Raw genomic sequence first — 25,562 nt, forward strand, 5'->3', positions numbered from 1 at the left:
GCAACAGCACTATCAGGTTACATCAATGGTAATTAGATTACTGATGGTAATTAAATAAAAAAAATATCGATTAATAAAAAAAGCTTTTGCTATGATGAAAGAGCTATATTATAGTGAGCTTTTAGCCTAAGTCTTTCGCCCCAATCACTTTGTGCATAAGCATTTCCCTGTTAGCAAGCACTGATAGTCACGTCAAAGCATATCTTCATTGGCCTACAGCGACAAGAGTACCTGTTTGATTCCGCAACGCATCTGGCCCCTGTTACAGTAAGATTCACACCTGGAAGTCATCATTCTCTGGTCAATCTGTTGTTCACGCATCCAGCTCTACGCCCCCACCCCTCACCCTGCCCGCTCCCGCAGTTTCACCCCACCCCCTGACTCCCTCCCAGCCCGCTTCCGCAGTTTCATCCATTTCTTGAACCTGTCAGTCAGCTTCAGTGACCTTGGCTACCTAGTCACATTCCTTGTACCTCGTATATTTCTATTAAATAATAAATATTTATAAATAAAATTCTTTTCTATAAAAACCTAAGTTATTTATTGCGTGTATCCTCCGGCACATACTAGATACTATGCAACAAGTCTCATAACACACAACATTACACTAGACTAGTCCACTAGATTTAGGCTTGGATCTATTTAAATTCAACATTCAATTCAGCTTTATTGAAAAATGTTTCAAGTTGTCAGCACCTTAAATCTTCATCAAAACATTTAAAATATAATTTCATAGATCTATACAATAATTCCATCATATGTAGTCCTAAATCTATTTAAATTCAATTTTGATAACAGAAAAAAATGTATACCTAGATTTACGCTTTATCATGTTATTGTTGTCATTTTAATTTGAGAATAATATTACTCTCCCCCCCCCCCAATTCCCTATGTATTCCTATTATTTCTATTTGTTTTGTTTCTTCCTCTCTGGGTTCCAGTCTAGTCTTGCAATGTTGTCTGCTGTTCTTCCCATTGTGTGCCCAATGCATCCCCATGTGCATCATTTGATTAATTAGTTTAGTTGTGCTGTCTGGTTGTTTAGGCAACTCTAGCTCCTTGGTCACAGACTGAGATGTACAGATCAAACCCACCCAGTAGTGCTACCATCTGCCTACAGACTGTGATATAAATTCTAGTTAGCAGAAAGGCCCAGACCTGACTTGGAGCCGGAGTCAGGGCCTCCTGACCTGCTAACACTTTACTTTTTATTTCTAAAAATAGATGGTTTTAAAAGATCTTTATTTAGACTACTAAACATTATTCATTATCATAGTTTATAATATTTTTTCAGATATATATATATATATATGGAGAGAGAGCATAAAGGAAGGGTCACGGATTGCAGATGTCATACACAACGGAAGCAGAAAGAAGGGTAAAAATGCAACGGCGCCTGGTGATTATATATACCCAACCTGCGATCGCAGCAGTGTATCAAGGATTGGCCTCTTTAGTCACACAAGAAGTTGCAAAGGTAAAAGATCGTCTCTCCAGATGTAAAATGCCGCAGAATATATATATATATATATATATATATATGTTTACAGGATTTGATTTGGTGATCCCTCTTCAGAAACATCAGGTATGTTATTTAAATTTATGCATTAACAACCAAATAATAATGACTAGATATTTCTTATGAAATAATAGTTATTATGTGTACTCCTCAAAAGTTGTATTGGAATAATTTGTTTTTAAAACAAAGCTGGACATTAAATTCAATTGTGATTGATTTCAACCCACTGATACAAGGGGCATGCTTGCAAGTATAGCAGCCAAAAAAAAACTAAATAAACAATAACCATACTTTTAGACTTAGATCCTCCCCCTCTGTTTGGTGCATTGAGTGGCAAGCTGTCTCCAAAAAGATCTGTCTGAAGTCTGTTCACCCATATTTATAGAAATATAAAAAGATTCTGACTTCTAGAAAAGATAAAAAATGGAAAAGCTAACTAAACTTTGACAATGTAATGGAAAAAAAATCAATGTTGAACCATCCTAATAGTTTGTGATGAGAAATGTCATCAGCCACCTTGGCAGCAGTACCAAAAAAACTGCCAAGCCAAATGTTAGGCACTGTCATTTTTGTCTAGTAAATGATGTTTCACAGCAATACAGTGCAGCCCTTCATCAGAACAATGTTGCCTGAGTACTGAAACTTAAATAAGTTTAGAAACCTTTGAAAGCATCTTGTCAAATTACAACCAATACCTTCTGAAGAACTTTATAAAATGGTACTCAAAACAGCTTAGTTTTCTCTTTTAGTGAGTGCTGACAAAACATTAATGAGGAAGTGGACTCAAGATAAGGATACCATCATTTATATTACATTTAACTTATGCATTACACTTTTTATATTTTAATTTTGCATTTTAAAATGTAATTTTTGCTTGCAATATTTTATCAACTTTTTTTTTTTTTAGATCAAAGGAATGTACATGCTGCTGATATAGAAAAAGTTTCTGACTGCTTACAGATCAGTGTTCTTAGTTCTGCTATTGATTTACTATTGCATAATAAATAAACATGTAATGATCAATCACATTTTTATACCAAGTTCATCTAATGATTTGCACAGCATATTATCAGCATTCACAGTTCATCTAATGATCTACATATGAAGCAGCACCATGCAGAGCTAACATCACCTACTGAAGAGAGTTTCCATCATGCTTTAGCAACAATCCAAAAACAAAATGAAAAAGTGGTTTCTTTGTTTGGGACAAGTCCTGAAAGGCCTTCAGAATCTGGGAGCACACTATTGTTAACAAGCAGTGTGTCATATGACCAGCTCAATGACCAACAGCCTTTACTTTTCGAACCAAAGTCAGGTAACTATGAAACTATCTAAAGCACATAGGAGTCTAATGACACATTTTTACTAAACTTTAAATTAAATGGATCTTAAATGTCTAGTGAAACATTGTAATCAAACTATGATTTTTGAATATAGTCTAGTAAAACATTATGATTAAACTTTGTTTAGTGCATAAATGTCTAGTGAAAAATTCTGATAAAACTTTGTTTAGTTCATATGAGTGTAGTGAAAAATTGTGACCCAACTTTGTAATATGCATAAAAGTCTAGTGAAACATTTTGATCAAACTTTGTAAAGTTCATAGATGTCTGGTGAAACAATCTGATCAAATCTTTTTAGCGCATAAAAATCTAGTAAAACATTCTTATCACCTATGCTTATCTTATAGAAGTCTAAAAAAAAGTTCCCTTTTCAGTCCTTGTAATCTATAGGAAAGTTGATATTAAGGTTATAAATCTGTTTTTGTGGCCTACAGTTAACAAGCAGTTTGTCATGTCTCCTTATTAAAGGTTCTGGATTTGTTAGTGGTTTGCAGCTTGTTCATATTTCCTTTTTGAACTCATTAGTATTTCTGAACTTCTTTTTAATTTCTTAGACAGCTCATTAGGAGTATGGAACCCTTTCCTATGACAACTTTTTAGGAGTGTTATGGTATCATTGATATGTGTGTGTGTGTTTTATGATTAGGGTTAGTTATGCAATGAGAATGATGCAAGATAAGCCGCCTTGTCATTAGTGTTCTTGACTCCAGAATGCCTATTTGAAAGTACATTTTTTAGTGAGTTAGATTTTCTTTGGAATACAATTTTTTCATTATTACTAAGTTTATTACATTTAGGCTTTCCCCCAGGATAGATTACAGTTATTCATTTCATTTAAACTTGATTTTCTTTATAATGTAATTCAAGTTCTGTTTTGTTTGTTGTAAAATGTTTTACATGTTTCGGATGTTCCTTCAGAGTTGAAGATAATTACTTCCTAGTCCTAACCTCCTGCAGGACGACAGGGGATGGGAGCGGGCAGGGTTTGAACCCTGGACCATCGATAAATCTGAACGACAGTCCAGCGCGCAAACCACACGACCAGGCAGCCATCCAGTTCTATTTAGTATTAATCACAAAAAATCAATAAGTAATTTCAAGTTAAGATGTAATATACCTTTAGTAGTTTAATTGTGTACCAGCAGTTTGGTGCTTCAGGTCAACAACCATACACTACAAGGAGTTGTCAACTGGTTGATACTTACTTTGAGAACTCATTAGGAGTTTGCAACTTGTTAACATTTTCTTAGCTCATCAGGAGTTTGCATCTTGTTCATATTTTCTTAGATCAGTGTTTCCCAAACTGTGTTCTGTAGAACCCTATTTAACTAGTAACCACAACATAAATTTATCTCTGTAAAAAAAAAAACAACAAAATGTTTCGCTAATGACTCAAAATGTGTGAAGTGTTCCATTAAGAAAAATAATGCCTTAGAGAACTAACTAAGAGTTTGCAACTTGTTCATATTTCATAATATATAGCTCATTAGGAGTTTGCAACTTGTTTATATTTTATTAGACAACTTATAAGGAGTTTGAAATTCATTCATAATTCCTTGACAACTAAAGGAGTCTGCAACATGTTCATGTTTACTTAGACAGCTCATTAGGAGTTAAGAACCTATTCATGTTTCCTTAGAGAACTTATTAGGTGTATGGAACTTGTTCATATCTCCTTGACAGTTCATTAAGATTCTGCAATTTGTTCATATTTCATTTGACAGCCCAATAGGAGTTCAGAACTTGTTCATATTTCCTTTCTTGAAGGTCACCAATACATTTCTGTAAATAATGTTGAATAATGTCTATATTCAAATTTTTTTGAAATACTAAATTTGATTTAAATGGCTTTGGTTAGATTAAAATCATGTCTGAAACTTTGTCACAAGTTTAGAGATTGTCTATTCTTACTCTTAATTTTACCTTTTTATTAACTTGCGTATTTTTGTTTTTATTTCTTACTCATAATTTTTACCTTTTTATTAACTTGTGTATTTTTGCTCTTTTTTTAGGACACTGTTCAAAGATATTTTAAGATGTTGGCCTCACATCTTGACACTTGTTAGAGTGTAAAGATTTGACTTAACAAATGTTAAAATAAAAAGAGCACATTGTGGAGAGTTGACCGTCATTAAAAAATGTACATGTACTTATTCTGTTTAAAAAAATGTCCCTCTAACAAATAAAAAAAAATAAAGTAAATATATTACTCTTCTTTTTTGTAAGGTTTAGCTGATTTGCTTCACTTTCTTACCTTTTTTTTTTACACTTATAATAAACTTAGGAAATCAGTATTTGCTCAGGCTATGAGCAAACCACAAACAATACCAACTGAAATATACAGAAACTAGTTGACACAACATAACCTGTGGTAAAAAAATGGGTTAGCTGATTTAACTAGAAAAAAAGCAGAAAAATTAGAGACCACTCTATTTGAAAAGTACAACAATCCAAAGTTATGTACTTAAAAAATCCAACCAAAGAAATGAAAAAAAAGGCAAACATAATGGGGGGGGGGGTCACTTTATCACATTGTCAATGTTTGGGACTGTGATAGAAGTTAGAAAAAAATTAATAAAATTTGTACTAATTAAAAATATATATAAAAAAAGTTTTTTTTAAACATTGTGTTTATTTTTTAGATGGCCACCATCTCCATAGAGACCCAAAAGACTAGACTAGACATGCCTAAAGCCTATCTTCTTAACTATAAAGTTATATAAAAAAATTGAAATTTCACAGTACATCCCCCTTATGTAAAATAGGCATATTGATCATTTTCTTATAAAATTGATTTAATTTTAGCTCTTTAAGGCATTCTGCTAAAAATTATCTTAATTGATTTATTAAACTTAGAGGATTTGAATTTTGCTGATGATATTTAGCTTCTATTTCATTTTTAAAAATGTCAGTCTAAAATTGGGCTAGCAGGCTACTAAACCAGATTATGATAATAAAATGCCTAGTAGACAATCTATTACTTTGGATGGATGTCTGTTACAGTCGGTCAACAACCTGAGTTGTATTATGAATGAAAAAATGCTGATGTCAAAGCAATGGTTAGTAATGCAAGAGTCTCCTCTACACAGCTCAAGAAAATTCAGACCTCAAAAGGCATATCTTTGAGAATTTAATTTATATTTTTCAAAACTGATAGGTTTTGCACTATGAAAGTATGAATTTGATATCTAGCTAAGAACAACTAGTAACACCTGTAATGTAACCAAGATAAATGGTACACACTGACTCGCTGGTCATCAAAATGTAGAATGGTCTGTGTTATTGTGTCCCGGACCTACACTTAGCATGTAACAAATATAAATAGTACACACTGACTTGAGTCCAATTTTAATAATAATAATATACTGTAACTTCAAGCATTCAGTTACAAATCACTGGTTGAATGAGAAAATGCTGGATATCCTTCATAGCTGTTACACAAACATAATCCACATATAGAAATACAGTTACAAATGCATCAAAGTGATATCAAATAATAATTCCTTTAGAATAAGTATATCTCTGGTCAGTTGAGCATTATCCAAAAGTTCCATTAAATGTTTGTTCTAAACAATGTTTTCAATTTATAATTAAGATTTAATGTTGGTATATGTTTAAAAAAAAGAAAGTCTTTTGTTTGGTATTTAATTCATGTCTGAATTCATATCAATATAATGAATTTTAATGGTAAAAAGATCAGTGGCTGTTATTCATCTCATTTCTTTCTCCAGGATTGTCAGACTTCTGCTAGATGTTGATCTTTTCATCACAACACCAATAACTTCTTCTTGGAGTCAAGTAACAGTGTATATCACCTGAAAAAGCTATTTAAATTCCCTTAAAGATCACAAATTAATGCTGATGACATAAAGCACATTTATCCACGAAATCTTATGAACACATAATATTATGTTGTACAACTAAATAGTGGTGTCTGGAAATTTAGGCAGTGTGTATGTAGTGTATATGCTTATTTATTATTTATCTGTTTCTTAAACATAGGCTTATGTTCCCCGCGCTACCCAAACTATAATTCGGAGTGTGAAACATAACAGATTAACAGGTGCTATATTATGTTTCGTTTAACAAAGATTTTCTTACACTCTACATATTCCTCCCCCCCCCCGAGAGGTGGGCCAGGGGTAGTGGTAAGTATTATAATCACGTACTGAGAAGACCTAACGGCGAGCGAGAAAGGGGTTACGTCGTCACTAGATCTGTGTCAGCTCAATACAATTTTTTCTCTTCGTGGTGTAGTCTTAATCATAAACAGATAAAAATTAAAGTTTTAAGATACTGTTAATCTTCTATAATAAAATGCTTATTTCTTATAGTAATACGTTTCCCGTACTAGATCTTTATAATTTATTGTCATTGCTCTATATAGTATAGATCACTTACTCACAATGCATACTTTTGTTGAAAAGAAAAATAATTAACCCTATATCGCGCTATGTTGCAAATTTGCTACAAACCCCAAAAAGTCGAATAATTTATTTATTTATTATTATTTTTTAACGAATTTTTTTTATTTCCGATACTTTAAAGCGAATTGAATTTGTAGACACTTCCTTTTCTCTCTTGATGTTAGAAGAACACAATGTATTTTGCGATTAAAGTGTGATCGATTTTGTTTTTTTGGACTGATACAACAGGTAAGATTATTTTCATTCTCATTTAATACTAAAGTGAAAAATCATTGTGAAAAAATATTTCTACAATGTAAGGATGTTATATTAGCTGTAGAATAAAAAATTAGCATTGTTTATATCAACATAATGATTCTGTAAGCATTTGAAGTACTGTTGTAAATTTGCTACATGGCGCACAAGTGGATCAATTTTTCAATACATTAGATTCAATAGTAGATAAAAGTAGATGTACGATTTTCATTTAGAAACCTTGTTTTATTATATTAGCTAGATTATTTGAGTACATTTAGCTTTAAAATGTATTTAAAAAATGGTCTTAGCTCATTTCCCTGCACATTCTAGATCTAGATCTATAGTAGTATAAGTATAATAATAGATCTATAAGATCTAGAATCTAGATTTTTTTTTTAGAGAACCTGTAATGATATTAGTGATAATCTAGACATAAATAATAGATTTCATAATATAGGCCTTATAGATCTAATCAATATTCTACATTTTTAATTTCAGATCTAAAGTTTGTCAATAGGTTCTCTGAATCCCAGTCAAGCTTCTATAGAGGAATCCTGAGCGTGAGATGACAGCGAGCCCTCAAGTTGCATCGAAGATGCAGACTTTAAATTTTATGAAAACCACTCAGGTGAAAATAAAATATTGAATTTATTATAAAGAATATAGTATATTAAGTATATACAACATATTTCGACATTTATGAAAATTTAATAATTAATTAGAGAAATATTCATTGACATTAATTTTTTTTTTCATATTTTTATTGTAGGTAACTTCAAATGAATCTTTTGCTGATGTAGATGAGCAATCAGCTCCTACCTATGGATAAAAGATATCTTTTGGAGAGAGAACACAGACATAAAAACAAAACAACCAAATGCTAGCTGCCTGGTCATGTTATGTGCTCTGGAGTGCCTTTGCGATGGTGTGAGTTTGAACCAGTCCATCAATATCCACAGTCGACCTGCTGGAAGTTTGAGCTTGATGGGATAATAATTTCTGAAACAACTTCAGAACTAAGCTCATAAAAGAGATTTCTTTTACACTCAAAATCAACCAGGCCAGTAAGATCTTCTATTGATTATATAAAGGACTTTTTAACAAATATTCTTATCATGCAGGCAGATTCATCTGTGATGCGAAATCTACATCCAACAAGTGTAAGGCATATACCAGGCTTTAACGGGTTGGTATCTGGCCTCTCAAAACTCTTGCCTATGTTGTATAATGAAGCTATGGATACTCAGTTCATCAAATTTATTGTGGCCTGTGGTACACATTTTGGAAATTCATATTGCCCTATGTCACCGCCACTGGAATACATACATTGATCAAATCAGCATCAAAATAAAGTTTGGACATAACTGAAAATTATTAAAACTATGTAACTCTGGTGAGTACATTTGATGCTCTACATCTAGTTATTGTTATCCCTTGACTTCATGTATGAACAGAAATTTCAAACAATATCCAACACTTTGTGACAGCCGAAGCCGAGGCTAATTACCAGGTTAAAAGGAGACCTCATTAAAAGCTATACATTTGTTTGAATGTATTAAAATAGAGTATGATACTGTTGTATGTTTTTCCAAGAGATTTAATATGATATTTCATTATTCTAACAAGTTTTGTGTCTATGGTTGTTTGGTTTCTAAAAAAAAAATTTTTTTTTTCTATAAATTGTAAAATAATATTTTGAATTACAATTTTCATTAATCATTGGAATAATTATTTTTTTTTATTTAGTACATTATATGTAACATTTAAATAATATTAAATCTATCACAATGATGATATATATATATATAATTGATCATGTCCAAATACCTTTTTATAAATGTTACATAGAAGATGAATTTTTAAAAATATTTTTTTTTCTCATTATTTTTGTACAAAATGTATACTTTTGCTGATTTTATTGTCACTAAATAAATAACTTTGAATTATAATCCATATTATGCATTTTTAAATCTGTTTTAAAATCAATTTTGTACTGTTTTAAATGGCATGTTGCATTTTTACAACAATGGGAAAATTTACCCACTTGTGCTCTATGTTGCAAATTTGCTACGAAGCTACAAAGTCAAAATTACAAATTTTTTGTCGAAAAAAGTGGTACTATATATCTTGTAGACCCCATAGGATAACATTAATCATAAAAAATTTTTTTTTTAAAGTCTATTTCAAAATGTTCGCAATAGAGGGTTAAACATATCGTGTAGATATAGATGCGTGTTTCATTATGTTCGTGTATATTTTTGTTTTATTTTATCAATATTTCGCTTTGCTTGGTGACTTAATAGATAAAATATAAATCTAATTGTTAATATATATTTTGTTGTTGATAATTTCTTAAATAGAAAAAAAGAAGAAATAACAAGTTGTTCATCAAATGATTATTAACATTTTATTTAGACCTTCATTTGAGTAAATAAAAAAAAACATAGTTGAACGCATAAGAACAAAACACTCTCTTTAAAACATGTTATTTGAAGTTCAATATAGATAAAGGAGATCAATATGCTTAAAAACAACATGGTGGGCGGAATAGATCTAGTTATCTGGGCGTCTGAACTTCTAAATCTTGTATATCTAGTTCTAGATCTAGAGCAGGGCTGAGCAAATAACGACCCCCCTGGCCACAAGTGGCCCGCTGGAATGTTTTATGTTCTAATATTACTGTAAGAACTGGTCGATGCTGACTGATAGTAATTTAACAGCAGTCGCAAGGATTACAACTAGTAATATATCTAAAACATTTTTAATCTTTTAATTTTCACAATGAAATCATTTTCTTTTTACTCCAGCGCAAGAACACCATCCAATCCAATCACTCGTTCAGCCTTTTTTTTTTTTTTTTTTTATACATTTGCGTCATTCGCGATTTCACTAGTTGGTCACGTGACAGGGCCCAGCTCTTGTCCCTATCGGTTATACAAATGGGTCAAATGAAATTTTCTTTAATTGTGATTAATTTAATTTAGCCATAGAAAGAAATAATGATGTAGCGCTGTCTTTAATCTAGAATAAATAATCAATGTAATGTAGGTCGATTGTATTTAATATTTAATAGATCTACATCTATATCTCATGTTTATTGTGTATTTCAAATAAGTGTTGTTGTTTTTTTAACTTTTTTTTGTGACTTCACGAAAGGTATTGTGTATGTGTTTTTTTTGCTTTTTTTGTTTGTCTTTGACTGTTTACAAAACGTATGGTATTCTATTTTGGCCATATTTCATAATGTGTAGCAATTCATCACTTTTAATTTAAATTTATTCTAGTTTACTAGTTAAATTTATATGAAGAGATGCTCGTCCCTCCTCTTTTCGCATTCCGGACTTGGGACCAGACAGTGGTGAAGTTGCCGACATTGCAACTAACTAATCCTAACTATAGGCAACATTTTTTTTTTTACTTTCATCATGTAGGCTTCTTTTACACTCATATCCGTCATGTAGTCTTGTTCAACCCACCCACATTTGCTTATCTTCTTAAGAGTGGTACAGATGTTTAATTATGCCTTATGGTTAACACTCTTTAGGGCCTTCCTCTGCCTATAAATCCCCCTTTTTATGTACTTATTAAAGCTGGATACTCTAGTTAACACCTAGTTGAATGCTAGACAGAATGGCAGCTATAGAAGTAATAAAAATTTATATAAGGAGAGATGGTTCATTGAAAAGTCATTGTCTTTTACACTCATCTACGCGTTTGCAAAACATTGGTAAAAAGATTTTTAAATGAGAATAGCTTTGAGAATTTTAAAATAGTTTTTTAAATGTATTTATATGCCTATTGTATATTTTCACTATAAAGTAAACAATGAACTAAGAATTAAAAAAAAATCTAAACATCTATAAACATAATTAAAAAGGAACAAAAAAATAACAACAACACAAAACTTCTTTATTTCTTTCTTTAGATATACATAAATAAAATTAGTTTTAACATAAATGATCAGTGCAGAACACCATACTTTTTTTCGGCTAAACAAGTGGAGAAAGAGAGATAGGTGTGCGCTGTTGGGTCATGCCATTTCGTCAGCGTACTGATAGACAATTGAAAACTTATTGACCTAAATTACAAGGCTCCCAACCTGTATTTATTTAATTATACTTTTGATTTAAGCCATTATTTTTATTGGGACATGATTATAACACAAATTAATCAGATCCTGTACCTTAGAATTAGATCTAGACATCGCCAGGAAAAAGGGAGGGGGAGGGGTCATGAATGTCATGAACATTTTTTTTCGCAATTAAAATAAAAATATAAAAATAAAAGTCATATGGATATATAGAGTTATTTAAACACTCATTGCATTTTGTTTTGCAATATTTTTGAAAGCTGCGAAGAAGGTTTGAATCTTTAAGCCACATATACTTCAGTCAAATGTGTTTACGAAACCTGGCGCGGTCCAATAAACGACAACTTGTCGTTGACGTGGCCGTCTTATTAGTGTAGATTTGATATCCTAGTATCTAGTTCTAGAGTATTCTAGACCTAGATTGGCTAGATATACATTTCTAGATCTCTTACGTAGATCTAAATCCATATTGTAAAATTCTAGATCTAGATCTATAATATGTCTACTTCGGGATTGTAGCATTCACCAACCTATGCTTAGATAAGTTAGATCGTGATTTTCTAAATCAAGTAGATCATACTCTTACTCTTACATATCTATCTTAATATCTAGAATATAGACTTGTGACTCTTTCGGCTTCTGTTGCCAGAGTAATTTCCTTGTTTAAACCAATTTTAATTTCTAGATCTACGAAGTCTACACGATGACGATTCTTTAAAAACATTATTTGATTTAAGAAATTGTTGGACAAAATTAAACTTTAAAAAGAATTAAGCAAAGTTATAGATCTCTAGATTCTTATCTACGTAGGACTAATAAGTTCACTTCAGCTGTGAGCCTGTGTTAAAGCGTCCATTGACAACCAATCATATAAGAGAAAAAAAATCACGCGAACCAATCGGATTATTCTTGTCTGTAAACAGAAGATATATATATATATATATATATATATATATATATATATATATATATATATATATATATATATATATATATATATATATATATATATATATATATATATATATGTCTTAGCAGTTCTTTTTATAGTCAAGAAACGCATTTATATAGGAGGGAAGAAACTTCAAACTTAAATCATTAATTTTCATTGGATGTCTTTTTATAGTATGACCTTAAAAAACAACAACAAACGATGAGACCAAACATGGCGGGCTCCCTTTAACCATTGTGTATGAATATCAAGTAAAAACAATGAATCTTTTGGTCATTTTCAGCTCTTATATGACAAGGTGACCATTATTAAATGCATTTTTACATAAAAAAATAATATTTTTCAATGTAATCATTAAGTAAAATGCGTGCAGCACGGGGCTTTAGTGAATGAATGCTTACATATAGTGGCGTCCCATACACGACAGCAGGATCTCATGAGGATGCTGGGGGATTATGTGCTGCTCCATGCAGCCAGTCTGCCAATGTGTGTGTGTATGTATGTGTGTGACACTGTGTGAGGGATTATAAATAAGCGAGAAAAAAAAAAGTAAGATTACTAAGATGCATCACTTTTTAATTGAAGATTGGGTGGTAGTGCAAAAAAATAAATAAATCTACCAATGCACCCACCCATCATTGACAGAAAAAAAAAGATTCCAAATATTATCTATTAAAGGCATTAAAGGGAAACTCCGATAGTTTTTCAAATTTTAGTTATTGACTTATTTAAATTCTGCGTAAAAAGTTGTAATAGTAAACATTATATCATTTGTTATTTAAATGCTCAGAAAATTTTATATTTAATAAATTAGACAGAAAATTCTCCACGCCCCAAAAAAAACGGGGTTCTGCGAGATTTTGTTTTAAGTTATTTCATGCGTCACTTCCCTAAACAATACTGAAAGAGAAACTTGAAACTTTAACCAATCGTATCGCTTCATTCTTACAGTAGCTATTAGGCTGTTAGGCTTAGTGACGGCCTAGTCCAGAGCTATGATACAGTTATTTATATAAACATGTATAGATAGATCCAAAAGCATTAGGATAACTAACTCCAGAAAAAAAGTAACATTTTCATCTAAGCCTCTCCCTATCTCAAGAAGTAAATAGATCGTTTGTCTGAATGATTCGAACAAACTGGTCAGTGTAAGGCTAGTCTAGACTACGTGTAGTCGGTCATGACAAGACAACCGAGCGATAGTGTTTGTTGTGTGTTGAGTGGTCTGGCGAGAAAATACACACTGCTGTGATTAGTCAAGCATGTAAATCTACTTTTAATACGCATTTTTTCTTTGCTTACAAGATCCTAGATCTAACTGCATAGACAAAGATATATTTCTTTTACGAGAATGTAAACTTTGCTGTATGGTCTCCTGTTATACTTTCAATAGTCAATAGATTAAAACACCTTTGTGACGTCACATAGAATTCCGGTGAAAGTCTGACTGTTTTGGATGCGCAGAAAAATTACGTCAGAAAAACATCAATTACTAAGTTATTATTGCAAATAAAAAAAAAAGAATCATATATTCATTATCTGTAAATCAAAACACATATTATATCAAAAATTGTCAAAGTCATCGGAGTTTCCCTTTAACTCCATATGACCATAATAAAGGCTAAAAGAAAAAAAAGATCGATATCAATTTCCACCTTATCTTAAAAATATTACATGTTGACAGCATCATAAATCAAAATATAACTTCGCAGATCTATTTTCTAATTTTACTATTCGACTAGATATAAGCCTAGATCTATTTTAATTCAATATTTATTTCAACTTTATCTTCATAATAATACATGTCAATAGCACCTTAAATTTTAATCAAATTATAACTTCACAGAACTATTTATGTCTCTAAGTAGACCTTGCTACCACTGGCCAGATTTTTTGCGTTGTCTAGGCGCTGGATCAAGACTAAAAGTAGTTTCCAAGGGGGGAATAACCTAGTGGATTTTTAATATCGCCAGCTTAAAACTGATATGGAAAAAAACAACAACAACAGAAATAATAAATTTATATCGCCAGATTATAACTGATAGGAAGAGAATAAGAATAAAACATATAGAAATGCATTGATGCATTTTAAGGTAATAGTTTTTGTTACCTTTTTCAATCTTATAAATTTTATCAGAGTGTGCTAAGTCAGGTACAATGCACAGTTAGATACCAAAGTATTGTGCACCTTAATGTGGTTGTCATGGCCGGGGGTGTCAGTGGGGATAAGCTTCCATTGTATATAAAATACTCCTAAAGGCAAGCGTCTCAGATAGCCTCTGACAACCAAGTCCAGCACCTGGCCTTCTCGTGTGGCTTAGATACTAAGCCCGGCAAAACTGCTCTTACTAACAGGTGAAGGCGGATACTTGGCGCCACAAAACTGGGAGCTTCGGGTAGATGGAGCTCGTCAGCCTAGTTAGGCAATTCATCTAGGGGTACTGTGATTTCAAACCCACGCTGCATTGCGGTAACAACCTCAAGGAATAATCAGGAGTGAAGCCCCTTAGGCGTTGGGAGTATAAACCGTGAAATTTCCTCCAGCAGCTTCTGCAACTGAGTTGGTGCCAAATGTAACTCGAAGCGTTCTTTTGGATCTCATCAGCAAGGTTGAGAGAGGGACCATGACGCATGAACAGAATAGTACAATATTTTGGGTTATAGTGATTTTCAGAATTTTAAGTTTTATCTTAAAATTGATTTTTGCAAAAGATCAAGACAAATATTGTTATAGCTATAAGCAAGAGTAATACATCTTTTTAGAATATAATGTAAAAGCTCTTTTGTCATGCTACTGTACATATTTAAATATCATTCTCACATAGAAATTCTAAATGCATTTCTTCTTGGATAGTAAAAATTACTTTATTATGAAATAAGTACAGAATTATAAAGACATTTATTTCAAAGCTCTTTATTATCATTGAATAAATTATATTATCTACTCGTAGGAATGAAAAAAAAGTGTGCAGTATAGTTGCTACACAGAAAGACCTACAATTATGTCTAATATTACAGAAAATCATTCTTTACATAACAATGATTTTTAATAATAAAAAACTGCATTTAAATATTACATAGCATACTAACTATCAGTACCTAAAACGCAATTAAACTATTATTTAATACAAAACTATATGATTGAGCTTTTTATAAGCAAAATTGTAGTCAAACTGAACATCCATTTGATTGGATCAATAAAAATTTACTTATCTTAGAATGGACCTCATTCACCAACATTTAGTCACGTGATCTTATTGATAAAACAATGAAAAAAACTGTCTCGTGACAACCATCATAAATTAAACATGAGATCATAAATTATATAGAAGAGATAAAGCACCACGTGGCTAAATGTTGTTTGTTTACAATTGGTGAATGAGGTCCATTGAAAACTATCTAAGATTCATAATGCCCCCCATAATGAAGAATTACAGAAATAGTTAAGACTAACATAAGCCTAACAATAAAATGTATAGTTCTTATTTAATTAACTTTCTTGACATTATTATAATTAAGCCACATAAGAAAACATATGTAAATTGTCACTAGCTTTAACAAAGCTTCGTTGATGTCTTTGTTGATTTGTGGAGAGGTATCAATCTTGGCTAGTATGCTGGAAAAAATTTGAAAAGAATATTTATTAAACTGCTTTATAAATAAACTAAATCCATAACATATATAAAAATAAAAAGTATGTAATACATATATCAAGATCTAAAAAAAAAAAAAATTGAAAACTAAGGGCTTAATTAAATGACATTATAATATTTTGTTACTCGCCAGCATTGATTATTTCAACCAAACAATTGAAATAGCCTTATTTTTAACTTTTCACAATTTCTTTTTAATTAAGGGCCACCAAATTCACCTTGTCTATGGCATCCAATCCCCAAAGGCCAGCACTGCCAGCACAATGGCCATATGCAAATACTTTTCCCCAACTAATGTCAGGTACCCATTAGAGTTGGGTGGGTTACTCCGAGGCGCCCTTTTAATTCCTGAATTAAAAAAAAAATTCTAACCTTTGCTAGAGACCATAGTCTTGAGTAAACTGAGAAATAAGATGAGATTGTCTAGATGACTAACAAGATCTAGTGACAATCTAGTCTAGAGTCTATTGAAAAATATAGAAATAGAATATATTATTTAGCTTTAGATCTAGAATCTAAAATTATTATAAACTCTAATCAAGATTGACTAGATCATGATAGATGAGTAGAGATCTAAATTTATGTTCTCTATGTTAGATAATAGTTTTTGCATCCATTTTTTGGTATACACTTCTTTCACCTACTAACTAGATGATTAGGTGGCTGAAGGTTACAACATCATAAAGACTGGGGTTTTGAATTCCAGGATATTTATGATAATTCCAAGTCAACCCAACTCTAATGGGTACCTAAGATCAGTTGAGGAAAAGATAGGTGTAAGATAATACCTTAATAACATTCAGTAATAGTAAATAATTACCTGATGCATGGCTAGTCCAGCTTTCTCTGGAAATGTTCCAGCCCAGTGCACACATCTTCACAATGAATCTAATTACTGCAAAATAAAAGGTAAACTTGCATCATGTGAAATAAAAAATAATTAAATTTTTATTCAACCAGTGTCAATATGAAAAGTCATCACAAAAAAGCAAATTTGGATTATAATAGCTAAAGCAAAAAAATAAAAATAAAATCTAAATAACCTAAAAAAGATAAAATATAAGTTTGATTCTGAAAGGCCATAACAAAATAATACAAGATAATTCCAGACAGCCACTACAAATAACACAAAAGTCGATTCCAAGCAGTCATAAAGAAAAGTTATCAAGTAGATTCCAAATATTAACTGCCAAAAAATAATCAAGTTAATTCTAAATAACAACAAACAAACAAACAAAAAAATGCAAAAGTCTGATTCTAAACAGCCATCACAAAAAAAAAGCAATTAATTTAAACAACCACTACGAAAAACACCATATCAGACATTGATCATAAAAACACACAAATCCGATGAAGAGCTTAAGTAATATACACATGTCTGATTCCAAACAGCCATCTCCAAAGAAGAAAATGTCAATTCATTCAGCTACTAAAAAAAGCACATGATTCTTTAAAAAAAAAAAAAAATCCGCTACTGAACAATGATCACAAAAAACACACAAGTCTAATTTCAAACAGAGCTCATAAAAAGCCATCACAAAAAAAAAAAGCCCACAAGTCTAATGCAGAACATTGATCACAAAAATGCACAAGTCCAATTTAAAACATTGATAAAAGAAAAACTAACAAATCTGATAAAGAACATCAATTAAAAAAACACATGTCCAAACTGCCATCAATAAAGACCCAAATGTCAATTCAATCAGCCACTACTAAAAAAAACAGTTGATTTAAAAAAAACAAAAACAAGTCTTATGCCGAACATTGATCACAAAAAAACCCCACCAAGTCCAGTTTCGAACTCCACACCGATCTTAAAAAGGAGGCATAAGTCAGACTTCTAACAGCCATCACATAAAATAAACAAATAAAAATGCCATTCTAAAAAAACACAAAGTAAATGCACAACTCGGAATGTGAATATCCATCACAGAAAAACACAAGTCTTTTTCAAACAGCCCACACAAAAAATAAGTATGATTAAAAACACCCATCACAAAAATTTTAATAACCACCAAAAAAAAAAATGCGCAAGTCGGATTTATATTACTGATCATAAAAAGACACAAGTCCAATTCTGAACATCAATAACATAATCACACAAGTCCGATTCCAATCAGCCATTACAAAAAAAGGACTATTTCATTCCAAACTGCCATCACGAAAAAAGCAAATTTCTTTTCAAACAGCCACTATACAAAACACGTTGATTCTAAAAAAAAAAACACACAAGTCCGATGTCGAACATCAGTTACAAAAAATTTTTTAAAAATGTCCATTCTAAATAACCATAAAATGAATGCACTAGTTTGATTCCAAACAGCAATCACAAAAAAGCATATGTCGATTCAAACAGCAACTACGAAAAACTTGAATGCCAATTCTAAATAACCATATAAAATTTTTTTTTAAATGTACAAGTTCTATTCCGAGCATTAATCACAAAAATGACAAGTAAGAATCAAACAGCTACAGCCATTGCAAGTCGATTCCAAATAGCCAACATAAAAAAAACAACAAAATTAAAAAAAAGGAAGTCGTTGCTAAATAATACACACAAAATGGACAAGTCCGATTCAAAATAACTGGTTAACAAAACTAATCCCAAGTCGATTCTAAACAGCCTCAATATTAACATGCCAGATTAAAAATAGCCACCAAAAAAAATGCACAGATTAAAAAAAGCGGCACAACAAAAACAAAGCTCCAAATCAAAATAGCAACACAATACAAAATGCAATTTCGAAAATAGTTTAATTCCACAATTTAAATTACTTTAGTATTTATGAAATGATCACCATGACTACAAAATATTTTACAAAATACATTATTTTCTTACCTTTACCTAATCTGTTGAACCATTGGGGCACCACACAAGTTCTGTCAACCATCCTTCTTTATTCCTCTCTTTACTTGGCATTGGATAAAACTTCATTTAATGTCAGACCTGCCAATTCTTTGAAGCCTTCCCATTGCTCTGTCTTTCTTTCATTCTTCCTTCTGGAACTCTATGGTAAAAGGACCATAATCCTGGTTTTATTTTCTTGAAAAGGGAATATAGAGATTAAGCCGCTTCTTAAAAAAATTAAATTTCATTTCTACTTTAAAAAAAACAACAAAAGTTAGCTACAAGTTTATTACCCTTGTTATAATGTAATTATAACCATAGCTAGAAAATGTTTTACAAATACTTTAAATTCTTACCATTACCTATCAATCAGTCTGTTGAACCATGGGGGAACCACACAAGATCTGTCAACAGCCCTTCTATATTCCTCTCTGTACTTAGCCCTGGATAAACCATTTCATGGCAGACCTGCCCATTCTTTGATGTCTTCACATTGCTCTCTTGTCTTTCATTCTTCATCCTGGAACTCAATGGTGAAAGGAGCATAACCCTGGTATTATTTTCTGGAAATAAAAAAAGACTGATTAAGTCCCTTTATGTAATTAACACCATTTTTTTACAAAATACATTAAATTCTTACCATTACCTATCAATCAGTTTGTTGAACCTTGGGGGCACCACACAAGATCTGTCAACAGCCTTTCTATATTCCTCTCTGTACTTAGCCCTGGATAAACCATTTCATGGCAGACCTGTCCATTCTTTGATGTCTTCCCATCTCTCTGTCTTCCTTCTTTGTACACAAATGGGGAAAAAATGGACCATAATTCTTAAAAAAGAAATTTAAAATCATTAAATAAAATTTAATTTAATTTCTAATTATCAATAAAATATCTTACCAGAATGCTAGCCACACTTTCTAAAACTATGACCAGTGCCTTATTTAAATCTTGAATTATATTTCTAGTCTAGGAGTTCCAATCAATTTTGTTGTATACAAAGGCCATGATACTGATTATAGGAATATGCCAGATGTCTGTTTCAGCATCTGAGTAAATAAATTAATGAAACTCCTATGACTCTAAGTTAGGGTAATGTCATCTTTCATATCTGTATTTAAAAAAAAAAAAAAAAAAAAAAAAAAAAAAACTGGACATACATTCCTCATAATCAGTTCTCATCCTGTTTGTCATTTAAATATTTTGGACATTCCTTTTACATTCCAGCCAAGATCTCGCAGCGGACAGTAGAATATGGCAGTTTAAACTTCAGATCATTGTGTCAACCGTCTCGTGCAAACCACAAAACCAGGCAGTTTAATCAAGATCCACCTAAGAATGAAAAATACTATAAGATACAATTTCACATTACATCTAGAAAAGGATAGCTATATTTAACTTGATCTAGTAGAAGATGTACAACTATCATACCCATATATAATGTAGATTAACAAACTGATTCAAGATAAATACTATTAAGCCAATCCTACACCCATACTACTTGTATACATAAAATTGGGTGGATCTAGAATTTTAGATCTAGATAGACTAGATTCTTATTAAAATTCTAGATCTTTTCTATTAAGTAATAAAAATCTATAAAATGTATTTTAATATGGATGGAGCTGAACAGAAATGATTGGAAAATAGTCGATGCCAACGCAGAGGCTCTTGTTCTCGTATGAGCCATAGTTGTCTATTGACTGAAGGTGGTGGAGATAATTCAACAAGATGATTTACAATGTAATTCAAGAGATCTGTCTAGGTTAGTTCATTATTTTTCTTGAAGATTTCTATGATCAAGTCTAGATTTTCTAGATCTAGCATCATATACAATAATTTCTAGAGATCTAGTGCTAAGTCCTATACATATGGGATCTAGATCTAATCAAGATCTATCTAAAATCAGAATAAAAAATATGGAATGTCACACGAGATTTAGAATAGAATAGCAAAGTTTTACCAATATCTAGATTTTTAGTCCAGTAAATCAACTTATATAGATCAAGATATAAATTAAATTCACCTTTATCTATCCCTTAGTCTGTTGGACTGTTAAGGCACCACACAAGGTTTGTCGACCATTCTTTTCCTCACCGTCTTTTGAATGACTAATTCCTGAGAATAGTAAACCGTTATTGTTAAAGAATATACAGGTAATCAGTGCTTTTTTGTAAAGAAATAGGTGCAGGAGCTCAGTGATGGATTGCCTTTTAACAATTAATAAATAAATAATAAACTTTAAAATACAAAAGTAACTTTTTCGCTGCATTGAAAAAAGTGCCGGTACACTGTACCAGTGCTTACTGTAATGCTGCTGACCTGAAAAATTGTAGTTAAACTAAATAATACAGTAATATTAAGCCCATACTAATTAGTCTTAGATATATAGATCTAGAAATTATATTGAAATTGTGTAGATCTAGTCCAGTGATGCCCAACCTAATTTTACCCGCGGGCCATTATAATTTCCAACACTCATCTCGCGGGCCACATGAACGAAAAGTTATAAAAATAAAATAAAATTGTTCTGAAACTATTTTGGTAGAAACCTATGGATTTGACACTTAATTATTAGGTTATTTGACAATTATATTTTTTTACGCGTCAGACAATAGGTTACATTCTCTACTTAAATGTGAGCAACACTGGCTCATGTTGTGGTCTCTTTTTGATAAATATCCTCCAATATCTAAGCATAGTATTTAACAATTTTTTATTCGCGACTCAAACCAAGAATGCCACCATATTTATTTTATAATGCCGTTTTTAAGTTGTTTTATTAAACAGCCACACTTTCTTTACAAAATAAATATGTTGCCTTATTATCATGTTCAACAAAAAAAAAAAAAAAGTAAAGATCTGCTAACTTGTCCTGGTAGATTCTACATTCAGAGTCCCATTTCATAAACACACAAATGTTAAAGTTCATGGTACCAATCCATGAGAGAAAAAAGTGAGGGCCCAAACGTAGGTAAAGATACATTTTTTCAACCTTTTTTTTTTTTTTTTGTTTGGAAGGTAGATTTCTACACATAGTGCCGACGTTTCGGCGGGCTGGATGGAACCACGTTGCGGGCCTGATCTGGCCCGCGGGCCGTAGTTTGGGCATCACTTATCTAGTCAATCTAGATTTCAAAGCAAAGAAAACAGAAGAACGGTGGACCATAAGGCAAAGACGATAGGATCGACATGGACCAAGCTGAAGAAATCCAGAATATTTATTGAAAATTTTTAGTTAGATCTAGACTAATAATCTAGAATACTAGGACTATAGTAATCTATACATTCTTTTCTAGACTCTACTAGACAAACTCTAATGATGATTCTAATATTAAATATGTAGATCTAGAGCAGTGGTTCCCAAACTTTTTTGTCTCGTAGACCCCTTGACATGTTTTCTGCTTTTCGGTAGAACCCCTGCTTAACTTATATTTTTTTTTTTGTATTTTTTTTTTAGATAAATTTTTTTTAATTTTTATTTTTATTTTTTTTTATTTTTTTTTAGATAATTTTTTTTTTTTTTTTTTAATTTTTTTTTTTTTCGAGAATTGACTATCCCGGTACTGACTTCACTGTAGACCAGTGGTTCCCAAACTTTTATAAAAAAATTTTTATAATTTTTTTTTAATTTTTTTTTTTTTTTTTTTTTTTTTTTTCGAGAATTGACTATCTTGGGACTGACTTCACTGTAGACCAGTGGTTCCCAAAATTTTAGTAAAATTTTTTTTTTTTTTTTTTTTTTTCTTTTCATGTTTTTTTTATAAAAAATTTGTTTTTAATTATTTTTTTTTTTCAATTTTTTTTTTTAGATAAATTTTTGTTTTTTTTAATTTCTTTAAATAAATTTTTGTTTTAAATTTTTTTTTTTTTTTTTTTTTTTGAGAATTCACTATCCCAGAACTGACTTCACTGTAGACCAGTGGTTCCCAAACATTTAGTAAATTTTTTTTTTCTTTTTTTTTTTTTTTTAGTTTTTTTTTTTTTATATAAAATTTTTTTTTTTTAATTTTTTTTTTTTTTTTTTTTTAGATAAATTTTTTTTTTTTTTTTTTTATTCTTTTTTTTTTTTTTTAGTAAAATTTTTTTTTTTTTTTTTTTATTCTTTTTTTTTTTTTTTTTAGTAAATTTTTTTTTTTTTTTTTTTTTTTTTTATAAATTGTTTTTTTTATTATTTTTTGATTTTTTTTTTTTTTTAAATTTTTTTTTTTTTTTGATTTTTTTAGATAATTTTTTTTTTTGAGAATTCACTATCGCGGGACTGACTTCAATGTAGACCAGTGGTTCCCAAACTTTTTTGTTTCGTAGACCCCTTGCCATGTTTTCTGCTTTTTGGTAGACCCCCTGCTTAACTTATATTGCTTTTTTTTTTGCAATTTATTTGAAAACTAATTTCTAATTTTAGTGAGTTGAAGAGTAAAATGCTATTTAAAAATACATATAAAGTATTAAATAATAACTCATTTTTATTGATAAAATTCAAATTTAACCAATTTAATATGTATTGCTGGAATCATCAAACACACTGGAAAACAGGCTTATCATCTGTTCCTATGGATGTCATGTTTCATACATTCTATAAAGAAGACATTCAAACAATAAATATTAATTAATTAATTTGTTTTAAGTATCATTGTAAAAATTTTTGCAAAGAGTTTCTCGTGTATCTTTCACGTGTCCGCCGAACTGTTTTCACTATAGGGGAAGGGACGAAGGCGAGTAACTGGCGCCTTAGCCAGTAGGCTTCAAGCAGGAAGAGCTCATTAGCCACATAGCAGAAGGAAAACTGAATTTAAAAATCTGCTGCCTTGCAACTATTATTACAGTTTGTTCTCTCCCTATCAGAAAGTCTTTAATCCACTGATGCAGTGGACCATTAATGCCGAAATATTTTAATTTTTTAAGCAAACTATAGTGGTGAACTTTGTCAAAAGCCTTAGAAAAATCTAGTAAGATAGCATCTATTTGTTCACTATTATCTAAATTTAAATATTTATCCTATTTAAATATATATCCTGCTAATCAAACCAAAGAATCTTCTCAATACTTATTTAAAAATTTTAATTTTGTCTGCATGTAACAAATGTTTAACGAAAAGAAATGTACACTGTCCAGCATTGATTATTTAAAACTGGGATTCATTCCTTCCTTATCAAACAAGCCGTTGCCTAAGTGACTTTTTTAAAATAATGATACGAAACCAATTGCTAGAGGATCATCTGAGACAATGTCACCCTAACAAAATAGATAAAGATTTAAAAATTTTCTAGCACTCAAAGATAAAGTTAAGAATAGACCCACACAATCTCACTTCAACATCATATATATAGAGAGAAGATGTTGGTTTGTGAGCATCTTACAATATCTCTTTACTTATAGCAAAATATGGAAACATAGGTAAAACATTGATTTTACCAGCCGTTGTAGTTGTGAAAACTGTTTTACACACACCTACATCTGATATTATTAAAAGAATTTCTTTAAACAAAAATACAGTTCAAGGGCACATCGGTGGCATGAGTTATCAAATTAAAAGCTTCTTATGTGATTCTTTGCAAAGGAAATATATACAGTTTGGGATCAGTTTGGAACCAGTGGCGTCACAGGCTCTGATGGGGTGTAGCGCTGTGTGCTGTAAACTGCCTAGGGGTTGCCAGCTCCTTATTTTTCCTCAGGGTTGACCCACGACAGCTTTCCCATGTTTGGGAATAGTTGCAAGGCAGCAGATTTTTAAATTCAGTTTTCCTTCTGCTATGTGGCTAATGAGCTCTTCCTGCTTGAAGCCTACCGGCTAAGGCGCCAGTTACTCGCCTTCGTCCCTTCCCCTTTAGTGAAAACAGTTCGGCGGACACGTGAAAGATACACGAGAAACTCTTTGCGAAAATTTTTACAATGATACTTAAAACAAATTAATTAATTAATATTTATTGTTTGAATGTCTTCTTTATAGAATGTATGAAACATGACATCCATAGGAACAGATGATAAGCCTGGGTAAAAAAACATTTCCAGTGTGTTTGATGATTCCAGCAATACATATTAAATTGGTTAAATTTGAATTTTATCAATAAAAATGAGTTATTATTTAATACTTATATGTATTTTTAAATTGCATTTTACTCTTCAACTCACTAAAATTAGAAATTAGTTTTCAAATAAATTGAAAAAAAAAAGCAATATAAGTTAAGCAGGGGGTCTACCAAAAAGCAGAAAACATGGCAAGGGGTCTAGGAAACAAAAAAGTTTGGGAACCACTGGTCTACAGTGAAGTAAGTCCCGCAATAGTGAATTCTCAAAAAAAAAAAAAAAAAATTTAAAACAAAATTTATCTAAAAAAATTTAAAAAAAAAAAAAAAAAAAAAATTTACTAAAAAAAAAAAAAAAAAATAAAAAAAAAAATGTAAAAAAAAAAAAAAAAAAAAAATATATATATATATATATATATATATATATATATATATATATATATATATATATATTTTTTAAAAAAAAAA

The 25,562-nt window shown here is 30.9% G+C and overlaps 1 protein-coding gene and 3 long non-coding RNA genes across 10 annotated transcripts in view; 2 read left to right on the plus strand and 2 right to left on the minus strand.

Moving 5' to 3' along the window:
* LOC129924265 (uncharacterized) overlaps positions 1-7,294 on the plus strand; it is a 32,157-nt gene extending 24,863 nt beyond the window's left edge. For 3 of the 7 annotated variants that reach the window (XR_008776289.1, XR_008776287.1, XR_008776290.1), the window contains exons 6-9: positions 1,295-1,477; positions 1,551-2,834; positions 4,875-5,002; positions 6,594-7,294. Coding sequence is in view for 1 of the 7 variants with exons in the window: in XM_056018503.1 (XP_055874478.1) it covers positions 1,295-1,477; positions 1,551-1,585; positions 2,582-2,834; positions 6,594-6,613 (491 nt within the window). In the remaining 6 variants the exon portion in view is untranslated. The remainder of the gene's footprint in view (positions 1-1,294; positions 1,478-1,550; positions 2,835-4,874; positions 5,003-6,593) is intronic. The other 4 variants (XR_008776284.1, XR_008776285.1, XR_008776288.1 and 1 more) reach the window with 3 other exon arrangements.
* LOC129924267 (uncharacterized) lies at positions 4,353-13,155 on the minus strand. Its single transcript, XR_008776292.1, has 2 exons — positions 12,970-13,155; positions 4,353-4,644 (listed from the first exon to the last, which is right to left on the minus strand). It is a non-coding gene; the product is annotated as an uncharacterized LOC129924267 (long non-coding RNA).
* On the plus strand, positions 7,304-9,410 carry LOC129924266 (uncharacterized). The gene is made up of 3 exons (XR_008776291.1): positions 7,304-7,517; positions 8,025-8,154; positions 8,296-9,410. It is a non-coding gene; the product is annotated as an uncharacterized LOC129924266 (long non-coding RNA).
* Positions 13,156-19,738: 6,583 nt separating the features above from the next.
* Positions 19,739-20,330, minus strand: LOC129924269 (uncharacterized). The gene is made up of 3 exons (XR_008776294.1): positions 20,229-20,330; positions 19,969-20,117; positions 19,739-19,862 (listed from the first exon to the last, which is right to left on the minus strand). It is a non-coding gene; the product is annotated as an uncharacterized LOC129924269 (long non-coding RNA).
* Between the last annotated feature and the right edge of the window lie 5,232 nt (positions 20,331-25,562).

This window comes from Biomphalaria glabrata, chromosome 1 (assembly GCF_947242115.1).
Source record: "Biomphalaria glabrata chromosome 1, xgBioGlab47.1, whole genome shotgun sequence".
NCBI classification, from domain to species: domain Eukaryota; kingdom Metazoa; phylum Mollusca; class Gastropoda; family Planorbidae; genus Biomphalaria; species Biomphalaria glabrata.